This window comes from Leucopleurus acutus, assembly GCF_964270905.1.
Source record: "Leucopleurus acutus genome assembly, chromosome: 7".
In the NCBI taxonomy this organism is placed as follows: Eukaryota; Metazoa; Chordata; class Mammalia; order Artiodactyla; family Delphinidae; genus Leucopleurus; species Leucopleurus acutus.
The window spans coordinates 2,195,969-2,212,764 of record NC_139150.1 but is presented as its reverse complement, the minus strand read 5'-3'; the positions used below and the strand labels follow the sequence as shown (position 1 = coordinate 2,212,764).

At 62.3% G+C, this 16,796-nt stretch overlaps 1 protein-coding gene across 1 annotated transcript in view; it reads right to left on the bottom strand.

Annotated features, from left to right (window-relative positions):
• The window catches only part of ADAMTSL2 (ADAMTS like 2), a 35,076-nt gene extending 18,799 nt beyond the window's left edge, over nt 1–16,277 (bottom strand). The window contains exons 1-10 of the mRNA XM_082842726.1: nt 16,146–16,277; nt 14,325–14,415; nt 13,639–13,781; nt 12,744–12,819; nt 11,498–11,600; nt 10,840–10,985; nt 10,583–10,706; nt 7,781–7,861; nt 5,272–5,447; nt 167–515 (exon numbers count right to left, since the gene is read on the bottom strand). Coding sequence (XP_082698852.1) covers nt 167–515; nt 5,272–5,447; nt 7,781–7,861; nt 10,583–10,706; nt 10,840–10,985; nt 11,498–11,600; nt 12,744–12,819; nt 13,639–13,781; nt 14,325–14,414 — 1,288 coding nt within the window. The 5' untranslated portion in view covers nt 14,415; nt 16,146–16,277. The remainder of the gene's footprint in view (nt 1–166; nt 516–5,271; nt 5,448–7,780; nt 7,862–10,582; nt 10,707–10,839; nt 10,986–11,497; nt 11,601–12,743; nt 12,820–13,638; nt 13,782–14,324; nt 14,416–16,145) is intronic.
• Between the last annotated feature and the right edge of the window lie 519 nt (nt 16,278–16,796).

Here is a 16,796-nt window from a genome sequence, read left to right as displayed (position 1 = left end):
TGTGCAGAGGATGTCTGCTAAGGGCCGGCCCTGGGCCTGCCCGGTCAGCCTGCACGGAACCGGCCCCTCTGTCACCCTCTTCTGCAGGTGCCGGGTTCTGAAGACCCTTCACCCGAGGCCCTCTCCCTGGGAAGCCCCGCCCCACCCCACCCCTCCTCCTGGTTACCTCGGAAGCCCTTGCCCCTGGGGGGCCCCTCGCAGGCCCTGCCGCTGGCCTGCGCGCACACCTCGTTGGTCTCCTGGCCTTTGCTCAGACCCAGCTCGATCCCCGGGCCCCGGTGGCCGAACAGTCGGTTGTCCAGGCCCAGCTGCTCCGAGGAGGCCTGGCCATAGAGGGAGCCGTTGTGCTGAAGGAAGCCCACCAGCCCAGCCCCGTCCAGCTCCTGGCTCTCCGTGCTGTCTGCGGTGGGCTCTGAGAAGCTGTAGTAGACGGGCTGGATGCGGTGGGCGTGCGGCGGCTGCAGCAGCGTGTACTCGAAGGTGATGGAAGGGCTTTTGCCGTTCTGGTTCCACACCTGGGGGAGGAGAAGAAGTGGGATTCCAAGCCCCCCCTCACCCCAGCCCCTTCCCTACCAGCCTGGAGCGGCTGCTGCAGCCCACTGCCCACAAGCCCCTTGAGGACAGAAGACTCTTGTCCCTGAGCTGCAGAAGGCTTTCCTGCGGTGGCCTGCAGCCGAGTCCTTCCCAGGGACTCACCCTTGACCGAAGAACGCTGCCACGCCCACCCAAGGCTATGCGTGGCCCCAGGGGCAGTCCGTGTCCAAAGACAGGCGAACACGGCCAGGGAAGGGGCAGAGGGAGCCGTCCGCCCCAGGCACAGGGAGTGAAGGGTGCGTGGGGTGCAGATAATGTTTTAAAGGTAATAAAACCAATTAAAACCCAACCTGCATTTTACTATCACCACGTGCCAGTAATCCCAAGTTATAGGAGTGCACCGTCCCCACCACCTTCCCCCCGGAGCCCCCTGCTGCCAGCCGAGCGCAAGTACCAGGGTCCAGGCCCCTGAGGACCGTCCCAGCATCAGAGCTGACTGGGGGATGGGCTGAGGTTTCTGTCGAGACTGCGTCGCCCCCCAGCTTTCCCCCCTGACTGTCCTGCTCCCCCGACTGAGTGCTCGCGGGTCTTTCGAGGGACGCCGCCTAAGTCAGCTGGTGTCAGAAGCCCCAGGAAGCAGCTCTCAAATGGGAGTTTGGAGCGGGATCCCCCGCCAGCAGGGGTGACGCGAGCCCTCCCTGGCGGTGCATGGACCCCTGAGATCCCCCCAGGTGTCAGGCTGGAATGAGACATCAGAGGAAGAAAATGTGCCTTGGGTGCCATGTCTCAAGTGTTGGGAGTTGGCTGGGCTAGGGGTGTACCTTGAGAAAGGAGAAAGGTCTTCGGAATGTGGCGCTTTGGAGATAGACAGTGAAAGGCTAGGGTGACATCACCACCAAACCTCCAACCTAAGGCCAAGCCAGAGCGTTACCTCCTAGATGTTACACAGAGACTCGCGTGTCCTCCAGCAGGGCCAGAAAAGGTGGAAGAACGTCAGAGAGCCGGGGCGTGTTGGCTTCTCCACTCGCCAAGAGCCCGACCGGGAGGAGACTTGGGGCATGGGGGTCTGAGTCAATCTGCTTAAAAATTTTGAAATCTCAGACTCCCCTGAATCTTTGAGCCTAAAAAGTGGCCATTCCTCGCTGTTAAGGGCACCTGGCCCTCGCCTGAAGATCGCACGGAGACCTCTGCCTCCCTGAGGGCCTTGCCCACCTCCTCCCCGGGCCACCTGGCTGATGGCTCACATTAAGCGCCCTCTTCACCTACTCAGGGGAGCCCTGGGGCTGCTCGGGGGAGACGGGGCCATCGGCAACGACCCTGCAGAACCAGCCGTGGCAGACGGCAGAAGCTGAGCCTGGATGGCGGGAGTCTCTTCTGTGGGAGCCCCGGCTCAGGATGGAGGAGGGACCACGCTCGCAAGCACCCCGGGAAGGTGAGGCCAACACACTAAGGGGAGGACCCGTGCTGACACCACCACGGCAGACGACGGAAGAGGGAGGAAAAGGCTGGAAAAGCCACCAGGTGACTATTTTCTGCAGGATCCCCTGGAGGACGTTCCGGCCGCCACAGTGAAAGGAAGTGTGATGGTGAAGGGTCACCCACGTCACTCAGGGGGACACCTAGAGGGATGGTGTTGGGTGTCCTCCTAGGCCAGGGCCGGTGGCAGGAGATGCCAGTACAGAGCTGAACTGTCCATGGTAATCGGACAAGGGGGCTCAGGTACTGTAACGAGCAATGAGGTTGACACGGTAGCCAGGGAGCTTGAGCCGCCTTTGGACACGGCGGACAGAACAAAGGACTCCTAGGGGACAAACGCATGGGCCCAGCAAAGGTTCTTCTCAACCTGTATGATCAGAAGAAATCGCGGGTGGATGATTGCAAAGCAGACGACAGCTGCCACATAAACGTCACAGTCGCTGCCCAGCTTCCTGGACCACGTTTCAGACCCAGAATCTGCTGGAGGATGGAATAGCCAGGTCCCCAGGAAGAATGATCCCCAACTGGTTGATATGGTCATGATTCCCCCAGTTCTCCCACCAAAGAGCCCACAGCTATTTACTTGGTGAGCTGCTCAGTGGAGAAACGGGTAGACATTGTGGGACCAGGGTTCAAGGTGTCATTGTTAACCAGGGACCCAAAGCATCATTACTGTCCCCGTTACGGTGAGAGCACGTGGATGACAAGTAATGGCCCGAACAAGGCCCAGGTCTGGTTGACAGTCTATCCGCTGGATCTAAGGCTCACCCAGCCCCCAAACGCATAACTGGGAGTCAGCAGAACTCTCCTGTTGGCTGCTTGACCTGGGCGGGGAGTAAATCAGAAACCATATTGCATCTTGGGGGGGAAACACAGAGATTAGCGCCGCGCAAAGACCTAAAGGATGCAGGGGTGCTGACCCCATCATAGCCCCCATTTCATTCAACAGTTTGGCCCCTACAAAAGCAAGACAGATCCAGGAGGGTGACAGTGGATTCCTGCAAGCTCAAATGAGCAGTAGCCCCAGCTGCAGCTTTGGGACAGATGTGGCATCCTTCCTAGAGCAGATTAACATGCCCTCAAGTTGACCATCTGGCAAATTCTTTTCTACCCCCATCAGGAAGGAGAAGCAGAAGAGCTCTGTTTCACACATTTAGAGCTCTGACCCAGAGCTATGGTTGACTCTCCCGCTTCCCGTCATAACACGGTACAAACGGGTCTGGACCGTCCTACAGAACATGACATTGGTCCACTACAGTGACGACATCATGTTTATCAGACCTGATGAGCAGGAAGGGGCACTGGAGGCCTTGGTATAACATACGTATTCCAGAGGATCGGAGATTAACCCCTGTGAAGACTGGCCCCACATCAGTGACAATCTCAGGGTCCAGTACTCTAGGGCAGCACAAGACATCTCCTTGAAAATAAAGGGAAGCATCATATCTCATGCCCCCAGTCGTGAAGAATTTAGGACACAACATTTCCGCATCAGGGAATATTGGTCCAATCCATATACTGGATTTGCCTTGAGTGGGGTCCTGAGGAGAAAGGGCTCTGCAGGAGGCCCAGGCTGTGATGCAAGCAGCCCACCGCCTGGGCTGTAATACCCAGCAGCCCCTGCAGTAATAAAGGTGTCTGTGGTGGGGAAAGATGGACTGTGGAGTTTCTGGCAAACTTTGCTAAGAAAATGATAACGTAGACCCCTAGTGTTCTAGAGGAAGGCCATATCACCTAAAATAGATAGACGTTATTTGAAAAAACCTCCCGGTGTGCTATCAGACCCTACTAGAGATGACCCTTTGACCGCAGGACATCAAGTGACCCACGCAGCTAGAGCCGAACATTATAACATGAGGTCTCTCAACCCCGTTAAGTTACGGGGTCAGGAGGGCCCAGCAGCAGTCCAGGGCTAGAGGGACAGAAGAGCGGGTGAGCCAACCTCCCAGCATCCGGGACTCCGGTACCAGCATCCCTCTCTCAGCTCACAGCTACGGCTGCACGGAGCACCCTTAGGGGGAAGACAGAGAGGAGCGACATGGCAACACTCGGCTCTGAGCTGCGTCAGCTTGGTCGGGGGGTGCGAGCTGAAGATGGGAGAGCCCTGAGGAGTTGCTGTGAAGGAAAATCCTCCCAGAGGGCTTCAGGCCGTACAGTAAGGTGGCCACCCAATTTGTTTGGAAGGCAGAGTGGCCCTAAGGAAGAATAAATCCTGACTCGTGGGCAGTGCACTTGGCTTGGCCGGGAGCCTGGATGGAAAAGACTTTAAGATGGGGCATGAGGAGGTCTGGAGAAGACACGCGCAGCTGGATCAGTGGCGGAGACGCAACATGTGAAGGTCTCTGGGGCACCTGTTAAGGCACACTACAGGGCGCCCACCCTGGGAGGGGCGCGAAACAAACGGGTGACACAGAACGTCTTTGCCACCTGCCATGGGCCAGCCTCTGGCATTGGTCAGGTGGGTGGGCTCTGTCCCCACCGTATCCCTCAGCCTCCATGAAAGCCGGCAGGCCTCCAAGAGCCTCTTGACATCACCTGATCGCAGCGATAATTCCTCTGCATTTTCAGATCTGGGGCACCAAGCGGCAATGCCATTCATTTCTAGACACTAGCCACGGGAAAAGTCCCGGCAAGCTGGCCATAACAAGCCAAACTCTCTTGCCCTCTGCTCACGCCCCACGCACTCCCCCCAGAAGCCATGAGCATCCTGGGTACAGCATCAGGGGGACAGCCGTGACAAGCACTGCCATGGTCCCTCAGCATCAAGGACCTGGCAGGAATGCCACAGTGTCCATGGGGCTGAGGGTAGGGAACTCCATGGGGGGCTTGAACTCCAACCTGTGGAGTGGGGAGTGGGTCCTGCATCCCTGTACCCCATCCAGCCTTCTGTCCTCATCTCCCCACACAGTTCCTGATGCCCTGCACAGAACCTCCTGCTGTGCACATCCTCCAGGGGTGCTAACGGAGGGAAGGAAGGAAGGAAGGAGGGAGGGAGGGAGGGGAGAGGAGGGTCACACAAGTGAGAGTGTGAGTCAGCAGGTGCTTGGGTGAACAAGTGAACAGGTAAACGAATTAATGAGTCAATGGGAGACTAGTGAAGGAATGAAAATCTGAGTGAGGGCTGGGTTGAGGGAGTGACTCAGTGAGTGAACGAGGGACTGAAGGAATAAGGCCCACCCCGAGATGCGTGGAGGCGCTGGCCCGGAAGCCCCCCGCCTGCTGCCGGCTTCCGGGGAAGCCCCGGAGCCGCGGCCCACGCACCATGACGTTCAGGCCCTGGTTGGTGGGCCCCTGCGCCACGATGTACTCGATTCCCGTCTCGTACACGTCCATGGGCCGCCGGTACTTGACCACGGTGCCGGCGATGTTGAAGTTCTTGGGGCTGTCCACCTTGAAGTTGCCATTGAAGAAGTAGTAGCCGGCTTCATCTGCAAGAGCTGAAAGGGCACAGCTGCCTGGTCACCTGAGCCGGAGCGGCCAGAGTGGGGATGGGGTGGGGGCAGGACCTCGCCCTCAGGGCCTCTGGCCAACCTGTGGACCCCTGTGACCCTCCCCAAACACCCAACGACAGGAAACTCCACGTCGTGGGAGTGTGACGCTCTGTTTGCACACGGCATGTGGCCCTGGCCAGGGAGATGTGGGCCCTCCTTCCTATCAGCCTAAAATAAACAAGGGCTTGTCTGGACGACTGAGGGTGGCTGGCCCAGGGCCCACTTGGTCCTGCCGTTCCTGCCGCCCCCAAAGGGCCTGGGGCTGAGAGGTGAGGTAAAGCATAGGGACCAAGCGGCCAGGTCAAGACACACGCTGGACGGCAGGTGTCCGCCAGGTTGGGGCCGGGCCACCCTGCCTGGCTCTGCTGTAGACTTCCCCATGTGAGCCGGGCTGACTTGGCACCCCCAGCTTCCCCTCCCCCGACACGGGCCCCACCAGGGCCCAGGCCGAGCAGCACTGCAGCCCTGTCCCAGCGGCCCCAGCAGGCCCTACCTGACCCCAAACTGACCAGTTCCATGCTCTCGCTGGGAGCATGACATTCTGCCGCCCAGACCGGGGGACCCGGCTGACCGTGGGCCGCATCGGCCCACTCCCCCCGGGGTGGCTCCCAGTCAGCCTCTCTCTGAGGCGGGGTGCCGGTGGACACTTGGAAGCAAGGACTTCAGAAGGACATCCACTCCCAGAACTGGAGCGCGATGACGCCCAGACAGCGGGAACGCACGTGCGGCCCCCCGCAACGGGCTGGGACATCTGTCCAGAGGCGGGACGGCTGGCCCTCCCTGGGAGGCCCAGGGCCGTGGGGCGGGGCTCCACCTCGGGGACAGTGTGTCTTCCAGAGGGTTTCTTTAGAGCCCGTGCCAGGAACTGGCCCGAAGGTGGGGAAGAGTCCAGCTTCCAAAGCTTCTGATGCAACTCCAAGCGGAGGAGACGGGCGGTTAATTTATTATCAGGCAGACGCAGCAAGGAGGACGCGTCTGCTGGAAAAACACCCTCCATGTGGCGACGCTGAAAACTAACGGGGACAAGAGCGGGAGCTGGGCGAGGGGGACACGGACGGGCCGGGTCTGTGCACAGGGTTAAATCCCCGGCCCGAGTCCAAACCTGTTTCCTGACAGTAACGACCTTCCTTCCTGCGGCTTTCCCAGTGCTCCGAGGCTGCCCTTGGTATTTCCACGCGTCTGTTTCAAGAACGATGGCTTTGCAGCCAGCTCTGGGAACACGGTGTTTCCTGGCCTCACCACCCTCCCAGCGGGCCACAGAGCAACCGGCCTGGCAGAGGCCTGGCCCCCGTGCTCGGGCCGCAGGGGCTGGGGCCTGGAGCGTGCAGACCGGCCGGCTGGGGGCTGGGGCTCAGGGCCCCAGGCACTGGGGCCCCGGGGCCTGAAGGGCTGAGAGCCCGTGCTGAGTTCAACCTTGAGGACCTTTAGCAAAGACCCACCCTCCACCCCAGCGTCCCCTTAGAAGGGTGGTCGCGCCCCACCAGCCCTGGCCCCCGAGAAGCTGGCCTGAGAGGGAGGGAGGTGAGCCCTGCCCGGGGTCCCCCACCTGCCCTGCGCAGATCGGCTCACAGATGTCAGTATCTGCCCTCCTCGGCCAGAAGGGGCTCCCCCGGGGTGCAGACAAGGTGCATTGCCCCGCCAACTTCCCACTACACAGGGAGCCCTTCCAGAAATTGTCACCACTGTGGGGCCTCACCGCCTCAGCCACCATACCAATGACTCCACAATCCTCAAGGACCCCTCCTGAAGCCAGCTTCCCACCAGAGACAGTCCAGTGGCCGAAACATCAACTCGAGGGCCCCAGATGGGAGTTTGAATCCCACCCCTGCTTCTCGTCACCCTTGGCCTCAGACCGGCCACCTACTCCTTCTCGCTCGGCCTCAACCTTCTCAGCCCCAGAGTCTCACTCCTCGGACCTGGGGGGGCAGCGGGGGGAGCAGAGAGGCCGCCGCCAGCGCCTCCAGCTTTTGCCTGTGCCTTGCCCTCCAGGGACGGGGAACTCACTACCTGAGTCATGACCCCCTCCATTATTGAGCAGCTCTGAGTGCAACACCTCTGCACACGTGGGGGTGAGGTCAGCTTCCCTACGACACCCCCACCACCGCCGCCACATGCTACACACATGCACCCACCCAGGTCAAACTCTGGCTTCTGGGGCCATCCCTCTCCTGCAAGAAGGGACCCAGGGTCAAGTGTCCCCTGTCCACACAGAACCCACACATTTCACCCCATGCGAAACCATAAGCCCCTGGGACGCCACCCAGGCCCCACATACACACCTAGGACGTCCGCAGACTTCTTCCGCTCCACAATCTGGATGTCTCGGGCGCCGGCCGGGATGTGGGTCACCAGAGAGTAACCTGGGGGACACGGAACAACGGTGAGCGGCAGGCCGGCTGTGGCTGCTGCCTCTCGACTGCAGGACGGCAGCCACCACTCTCCTGCACTCCTGGCGTGTGAGGGGCAGCGTCTAAGGGCAGCCCCTCCCCGCTGCCAGAGCTGTGCACCTGGGGCCCAAGAGGCAAGTCCAGGACCTGGCGGAACACGCCCTGCCACGGGAGAGCTGACCCACCGCTCCGGCACGGCCCCAGCATTCCCCGCTTCTGAGACGCTTTCCTACCAAGGCTGTGGGAGATGCTCCCTGGTACCTGCCCTGTTCCTCTGAGGCACGCCACAGGCCACAGGGACCATAAGTCTGCTGGAGTCAACACACATGGGTCCTGCTCTGCCACTACCACCAAGGTGACCCTGAGAAGGCTGCTGCGGCACTTGGGCCTCAGTTTTCTCGCCTGTACAGGGATGACGGCCCCCACTCTAGATGACGGAGGAGATTCTGGGCAGCACAGAGCCCGGCCCTGAGGACGTCATCACCGGTGCTATTTTAGAAACCCACGTTGTCACACCATCACGTTGATTTTAAAGGCTTGCTACATTCAAAGGTGTAAATGAGAAAGTATGAGGCCCCAGCTCAGGGCCTGTCATCGAAGGCCCCAGTCAGGTGGGGTGGCAGCCACGGAGACCCTCACAGAGCCCCCCACAAAGGGACCAAGGGTCTTGGGGGGCAGAGGTCTGAGGAAGGGACCGTGCTGCCAGCAGGTGGTAGAGGGTTTGCTGGGAGAAGAAGGGAGGTTGTTTTAAAGCCCTCAGAGTGAAAAGCCGTCTGGGAGAGGGTGGTGAGGGGCTTCTCGAGTCAGGTTTGCTGGGGTCGATGCCCAAGTCACCCGAGGGGCACGTGGGCCCGCCTGCCAGGTGAGCCGCTCCTGCCGGCCGCCCCCATTTACGGCCCCCTGAAGACCCTGAGCTGGTCCTTCCAGCCCGCGGGGAGCCCCTAAACGCCTAACCACTGGCTCTCTTGGCAGGAGGACAGGAGCAGCTGTGACCTGCAGTATCGGCCGATTTCCGGAGGACAAGCGCTTCCACCCACTGTGGCCGATGTCAAGCTGCCAGCTTGTGTCGCTGGGCGCAGAGTCGGGAAAAGGGACACAGTCGTTTACCTGCTGCCCTAGTATTTCCAGCTGACAGACACAAGAGTTACAGAGGTAAAACGATCGGGAAATGATGACTCTGCTTAAATATCATTTACTTAAATGAAGGTTTATATGTGTTCGTTTTTAAATGAGCGCCCAGCTCCGAGATTCTTCACCACAGCTACCTCGCACACATCTACCAGGGGAGCATGTGGGTCACCGCTTAGGACCACAGACCCGGAAGCAGGCTGTCTGCGTTCACACCCACCTCTGCCTCTTCTGGCTGTGTGACTTTAACCCAGTTTCTTAACCTCTCTGTTTCCACATCTGTAAAATGACAACAGTGGTAGTCCCCACCCGGAGTCAAGAGCCGGGAGCGAGTTAACCGTGCTGCACTTGGCTCCATGCAGTGCACTTGGTAGAGTTATAGGTGGGCTTGGGTAAGGGTCAGCCCCGGGCCCCCAAGCTGAGAGCTCCACGCGGGCATGAACCTGACTGCCGCACCTGGCACCCAGGAGGCGCTCAGAAAGAGACGCACCCTCTGAACCCTGCCTCTGCCAGTTCGACGCCCCAGCATCTGGCGGAAGGTCCCAAAAGCAGGTTTGTGAACGGAAGGGAGGAAAGGCGCGATGTCTTTGCCCGCGCCCCTCCCACGGCTAGGCCTCTGAAGAAAGTGGCCTCTGCCCACTGCGCTCGCCCGGCCTTACTCAGACCCCTGCCCGGCTGGGCTTCCGCTAAAGACACCCCTCCTGTCCTCACCCTGCCTCTCCTCAGTCGGCATGCCCATCCCTGGGTCTCTCGTCCAAGTCCTATAACTCTAACTCCGAAATTGTCCGTCCCCTCCACCTCCGGGACACGTGGGGGTCCCGACAGCCAGGTCCTTGGGGGCTCTCGAGGGGTTGGCTCTAGTCCAGACGCACCTGGCCTCACTGAGGGACCTCGAGCCGGCAATTCCCACCCTGGGCCTCAATTTCCCCATCTGTCAAATGGGTTTCAAGCTGCCCTCCCTTTCCCAGTCTGGAGGCTGTGAGAACCCAGTTTAATCCCACAAGCATTAACTGAGACCCAGGAATGTATTCAGTTCAAGACTGAGTATTAGAAGCAATATCCTTCCAAAAGTGCAAAGTCCTGTCACAGGCACAGACCCCCTGCCCGCCCCTCCCCCAACCCCCAGGAGGGCTGGCTCTGTGCTGCGGCTGGCGCGGAGCTGGCGGGAGCCTGGGCACCCCTTCAGCCCTTGAAACTAGGGTTTGAGAGCTTAGGCCCCAGAATCTGTGCGCCCAGACCTCAATCTCATATCAGCGGTGAGGACGGAACGCGTGCCTCAGTTTCCCCCTTTTAAGGATGGTATTAACATCTCCCTGAAGGCTGCGCTTGGGTCAGATGTGGTCCCCAATCCCCGTGAGCACGGCGGCACCTGGTATCCAGCAGGTACTCAACACAGAGCTGCTGCTCTTCCTGTAGCCAATGGGGGCCTTACAGAGCCACTGGCCAGCCCTGCTGGGCCTGGGTGGAGGACCTGGGGGCCCAGGAGGGGAAGGACCCTGCACAGTCACTTAGCAGCCGGTGGCAGGATCCCACGGGCCCTGGACCCAGAGCGGCAGGGGCTCTTACCCAGGTGGGTGTTCCCCTTGCGGTAGTTGCCTGTCACGTGGGTGCAGCTGCTTCCGTCCCCCTGGCAGACGCCACACTTGTCCAGCGTGTGGGTGGAGAAGAGCACCCCGTCACAGCCGATGGGCTGCAGGAAGGGAGGTGGAGAGGCTGCTGGGAGGGCGCTGAGGCCCGGGCCCCGGGGCCGCCACTGCCTGGGTGGACAGGTGGGCGGCCGGCGCAAGGAGACTGGTGGTACTTCTGCTACAATGTTGAACAACCTCACATTTTCCAGACACGCAGACCCCTCGCAGGTCGGCAAGCTTGCAGGACGTGCCGTCGCGGGCGGGGACCATGAGTTGGCGCTGGCCGTCCACGGTGGTGCAGTGCAGGTCGCACGGCTTGCTGGAGATGTGCACATAGTCATCTGATGGGGGAGACAGGGTCTCAGGGCGGCTGGCGGGGGCCAGGGTCAGGGACCTCCCCTCCCCCGCACTGAGACGGCCCTTCTTTCATGGCACAGATGGGGAAACGGAGGCCTGGAGAATGGAAAGAACTTGCCTGGGGTCTCAGTGGCAGAAACGGACCAAGATGCAGGTGATCTGGCCCAGCCCAGGCTCTGGAAGTCCAGCCTCTGCCGCCCTGTGAGTGGGGGGCAGTGTCCCCTCTGCAGGAGGTCTGAGCCGACTTGATGGCCCTGGGCTGCCGGTCCTGGGGACCCTGCACTTACCCGGTGAGCGGGAGAGGCCAAGTCATTTACACTGCCGCCTGAACTTCTTATGACCTTGGACGAGACCCACCCCCCGCCACCTCTGGGCCTGTTTCCCCACCTGCCTACCCACTGGACGAGGACATTCCCTCCCACAGGCCCCAGGAAGTGGCCCTCAGGTATAGATCCTGCCAGAGAGTTCCCTGCTGGGTGGCCCAGGGCCACGGTACCAGGATAGAGCGGCTTCCACTGGTGCGTCCGCCCGTTGTACACACGGGAGTTGAAGGAGATGCACTGCTCCTCGCGGAAGCTCCTCCCGTCCGGCGGACACTCCTGGGAAGCGGGAAGACAGGGCGGGAGGCTCTGGGAGGGACTCGGCCCGACAAAAGCATTTTTGTCCAGGCAGAGCAGGAAGTGGCTCTCCTCCGTGCTCTCCGTCTCCCGGGCTCTCTGGAAGGAGGGAGGGAGGACCAAGCCTCCAGCACCCACGTGTGCTGGCCCTCCCCGTGCTCTGGGCTGGATGCTTTCAGCCCCACCGCCCGGCCTTCTCCCCGGCCGCACATGGAGCGGCAGGGACACCGGCCTCGGCGGTGCTCACGCGGGGTCCCCACACGCCCCGCGTCCTCGGGCAGGAGCCCATCTGCGTGTCCGCAGCCCTAGCCACAGTGCCTGGGACACGGGCACTGACTGCGTGGGCCTGACTTCGCAGAAGAGGGGCCCGTGGGGCAGAGGGGAGGGGCCTGTGCGGGGCCCAGCTGCTCACGCCGCGGCCAGAAGCCGAACTGGGTCAGGGCTCCCTCCGGAGCTCACGTCAGGAGGGCAGCTGACCAGGGAGGCCAGCACAGAGGTCATGGCCACTCGCCTCCCTCCAGCCCCTGACTCCCCCCGTGTGCCCACACAGACACGTGGACGCAGGGACATGGGGACACGCACAGCATCATCTCTCTGCCCCGCCCCCCGTCCAGGGGGTCCGGTTCAGACTGGCTTTGGCCCCATCGAGAGGTGACCGGAGGGTGAGCCAGAGTCAGCACCTCCTGCCCAGACCCGGCCACCTCGGTGCAGCACGCGACTGACAGAGGTTTCGCTGCTGAGGGCGCAGAGAGCAGAGGCGGGCGCACAGGGGGGAGGCCGGTGACCCCAGTCCCCCGGGGAGACCCACGAGCAGGCTTCACGCTGAGCGCAGGGGCCGCGTGCGCCCCTAGACCCCAGACCTTGAGGTCGTGCTGGAGTTCCGCCAGCAGAAGTGGGTCCTTTTCCCCTCGGGTGCCCGCAGCCCGTGGTGGGCACCACAAATTTGATTTGATGCCGGAAGGGGGGATCCTGAGCCCGGAGGCCCTCACCACCCTTCTCTTCAACAGGGTGTAAGTGGCAGGCCCTGGACAGAGTGTCCAGAGGGCCCAGGGCCACCGGGAAGCTGCCCTGAGACCTGCCAGAGAAGGGGGATGGGGGAGGGGGTCCCGGCTGGCGGAGCCTCACCTGTACTCTGCAGAGCTGGTACCTCTTGGACGTGCCCGTGCAGGTCCGGTTCCCAGTGCCCATGACAGACGTCCTCCTGGCGGGAGGACACGGGCTGCAGCCCTGACCCTGCTTCTGCTCCTGGGCGGCCTCTGGGCTACTCCTCCACCACGCTGCCCCCGAGCCTGCTCTGATTCCTCTGACTGAGGCCTCCTTCCTCCCCACTCAAGCCCCGCTGCTGCACCAGAGCCCTCTCACGTCACAGGTATTCAGGTAGTTTGAGGGTGTTTCTTAGCCCCTTCTTCAGGGGGAGGGGTGAGATCCAATTCACCTCTCTGTCCCCAGCACACAGCAGAGGGCCTTAGGACACAGAGTTAGTAATAAAATAACAACATTTCCCATGTATGGGCCCTGTGCTGCAGTGCATACACACACACTGTCTCTTGTATTCTCAGAAATGTCAGGTGGACTCGAGCATAATCTCCACGCCACAAATGAGGAAACGGACGCTCAGAGAGGTTAAGTGACTTGCCCAAGGTCACACAGCTAGGAAGTGGCCGAGGCAAGATTTGAACCCAGGTCTGGCCAACAGTAACCACTGCACCTTATGCTTTCCCCATGTTTATTCAACTCAGGTCTTCAGAAGAGAAACCCCGGGTGGGCCTGACCCCTCACTGAAAGAGCCCTGGAAAGGGAGCAGGACGAACCCCAGGACGCTGTTGCCTGGGACCCAACAGAAGCCACGTCCCCAACGGAGGCCAATGAAAAGACTGACTTCCTCACCTGGCCTGTGCAGCCTCAACCTGAAGACCCCTCTCCCAGCCCGAGACCCCCCCACCTCCCAGGCCTCCCTTTCCCGTGCAGGCGGCCCCACTTTCACGCCAGCCCCTCAGGGCCACGTGCTCAAGCCCCGCACCTCTGCTGCAGGCAGTGCCGCTCCTGGGACGTCACCCCAGCCCCGCAGCTGCGGGAACACGCTGTCCACTTGGTCCACTCTCCCCACCAGTAGGCGGTGGCATCGGTGCCCGCCTCCAGGCTGTTGGATGTTGGGCTGTTGTCCTGGGTGAGAGGCCCCACGACAGTTAGAAGGAGGCTGGAGCACCTGGCCGGACGGGCCTGCCGTCCCCGTGCCCTGGACAGGAGGACACAGCCCCCTGGGTGGGTTGCTCGAAGCCTAGGCTCGGATCTCCAGGGCGGTCTCTGGGGGGCCTCCCAGGGAGCTGTGGGCCTCGGGTCCTGCCCCATCTGGGGATCTGGAACATCCTGGGAGCTTGGCGGGATCCTGAGACTGAACCTAGCCATCCTTTCTTTTCCCCGAGCAGCCTGGGTTCTGCGGGACCCAAACCCGCCCGTCTACACGCCACACTCCGGGGCTTCTCTCAGAAGGTGAGCCATCAGCCCCTGTCCTGCCGAATCAGCAAGGACTCTGGAGCGGCCGGAGCCCCGCACTCAGGGGCTGGCCTCACTGGCTTGTAAGGCACGTTCCCGGGAGCGGGAGGGGATCTGGGAAGGCACTCCAGGACCCCCGGACCCCTGCCCCATGTCTGCCGCCCAGCCCTCAGCGTCAGCCCACCTGGGCGAAGGGTCGTGCTCCCCACTCACCACGGCCCCTGTGGACGATGCACCCCCAGCCACAAGTGCCACAGCCAGCAGGGACCAGGCCCAGCGTGAAGGCTGCCATCTGCCATCCATCCTAGGAAGCAAGGGCACAGTCACTGCCAGGCCAGGTCCAGCTCCTCCTGCAGCTGGCTGGAGTCCGCTTGGGGGAAAAGCTCCTGGAGCCCACCCAGTGCTGAGGCCTGAGGTTATCTGGGATTGGCTGGTAGTGGCGGTCTGGTGGCCCTGTTGGGAGGGCTCGATGAACGATTAGAGATGCCTGCACGGGCTTGAGACACTAGGGTGGTGGTGTGCACGCTACACCCGTACCACCTGATCTGAGGGCATCTGGGGACATGGGCCATGCTTTGCCTCTGAATAACTGAGCTGCCTGGAGAACGCCTGGAGAGAAACCCAGGGACACCTATAGGCCCCGGCTGCATCCATTGGACGAAGGAGCTGAGGGTCGATCCATTGCCTCGGCCGGTGGACCCGACCAAGAGCACCTTGGGATTTTTATCTGTTCAGCACTTGCTGGCCACGTGGGAGAACGATCCTTCCCGTCGGCTGCATGGAGCTGCTGGAGGGGGCCGTGGACACCACAGACTCTGCCAGGCCCTCTCCCTCCCTGGACACAGCTTCCCCCTGCCCTGAGGGACCCCACGCTGGGCAGAGCCCAGGCGTCTGCACCCCCTCCTTCCCAAGAGAAGACACACAGCTTGTGCCTCCGGAGTGCTGGAGCGAGGGTGGCCTAGGACCACGGGGCTGTCTCCCAAGAAGTCAGCACCCTCAGCCCAGAACACTACTGGGCCTCCGAGCCAGGGGTCAGATCAAGGGGAGCCTGCAGCCTCCCGGGCCCCCAGCCTCCCCTATCTGTCCCTGAGACGGGGGAGTGGGGCCTACAGCGGCCTCTGTCCAGGGTTTGTCTCAGGTCCCGAGTGTGACTTGCCAGAGGGTTGGAGGAGTTTCCGAAGCCATCAAGCCCACCCCCTAGAGCCTGGAACCAGAGAGGGGAGCCAACTTGCCCGAAGCAACACAGCCAGGTGGCCGACCAGCCCCCAGCCCCCAGAGCAAACTCAGGGACTAATTCCAGGGAGAGTAGGCAGGAGAGCCCCCCTCCCCACGCCTGCCAGCCCTGAAACTAAATCCACATCTGCCCCCTTCTCTCCTCCTTCAAACCCTCGTTTCCGCACAGCTCAAGCACCTGCAAATTTTCAAGAGTTACGCCAATGACACCCTCACACCCCAAGAATGTCTCTGCCCTCTGTCTGCCCCAGGCGAGGCGGCAGTACACCCCAGAGCCTGGAGCCAGAGCCCTTGAGATCCGCACCTCCCGGCCGCCGGCCCGCCACCGCTCCAGCCGGCTGCCGCCCCTCCCCCGCAGGCCTGCATCTACACCCCCAGCCTCCCGCAGGCACAGAGGCCCCTCGGCGTCCCATTGGCTAGTCTGTGCCCCGGCTCCTGCCTGCAGGCTGAAGACAGGTGCTGAGCGGCTGCACACTTGGTTTTCATTAAGGCTCCCAGACACCGCTGGCTGCAGGCCAGGCCCGGCTCACGCGGGACCCATCCCTCCCTGGGGTCCAAAAACAGCCACCGGCCGGCGGGAGAGACTTGCCGTGCAAACAAGGGCTTCAGGCGCGGTAGGCTAGGAGCTGAGGGGCCCCCCGCGCCCACGCTCGGAGGGTCTGGACCCCTCCCCACCAGCCCTGCTCCTGTTACATAACGGCTCCCCCGAGGGGCCCGGGGATGCCATGCATGCACTTGGGGCTGCATCTCGTGCCCTGGCAGGGCTGCGGTGGGAAGCGGGGCGGCGGGGAGGAGGCCTACCTGGCCGGGGGTCAGCAGGTTGTCCTCGGACGAAAGGGGCCGAGCCTCTGCTGCGGGCAGGCGGCGCCAGGTGCGTGGTGCGGGGGAGCCTCGGGGCGCAGAGGGCTGCGGGCTGGGCCTCTCTCCCTTCCTTCTCCTCCCTCTCGCCGCCTCCCTCCTCCACTTCAAAGAGCACCCGCGAGAGGGGGTTCCCGGGAGGCGCGCAGCCCAGTGGCAGCTCCGCGGCGCGGCCTTTATAGCTGTCAGGCAGACGGGGAGGAACTCACACTTCCCACCGGGCTGCTCCCCCCCACCCCACCCCACCCCCGCCGCCCGCCGGCGGCCTGGCGCACACTTAACCCGCTCCGCGCCTCCGGAGCCCGGCCAGGCCGGCCCAGCCGCCTGCTGCCTGCTGCCGCGGCCACGAGCAGGGAGGCCGCCTTCCCAGGTCCAGACACGGGACTGCGTGTCCGGGTGTCCAGACGGAGTGCCCACTGGCCCGGGGGCACAGGGGAGGCTGGCGGCGGCAAAGCCGAGCCCCAGGCTTGGTCCGTCGGATTTCTGCTTCCAGAGGGGGCCCAGTCTCTGCCACTCCCCAGAACGGAGTCTGGGGTGTATGAGGCATCCAATCCAATAGCTCCGTTTTACGGACGGAAAGACTGAGGTCGAGAG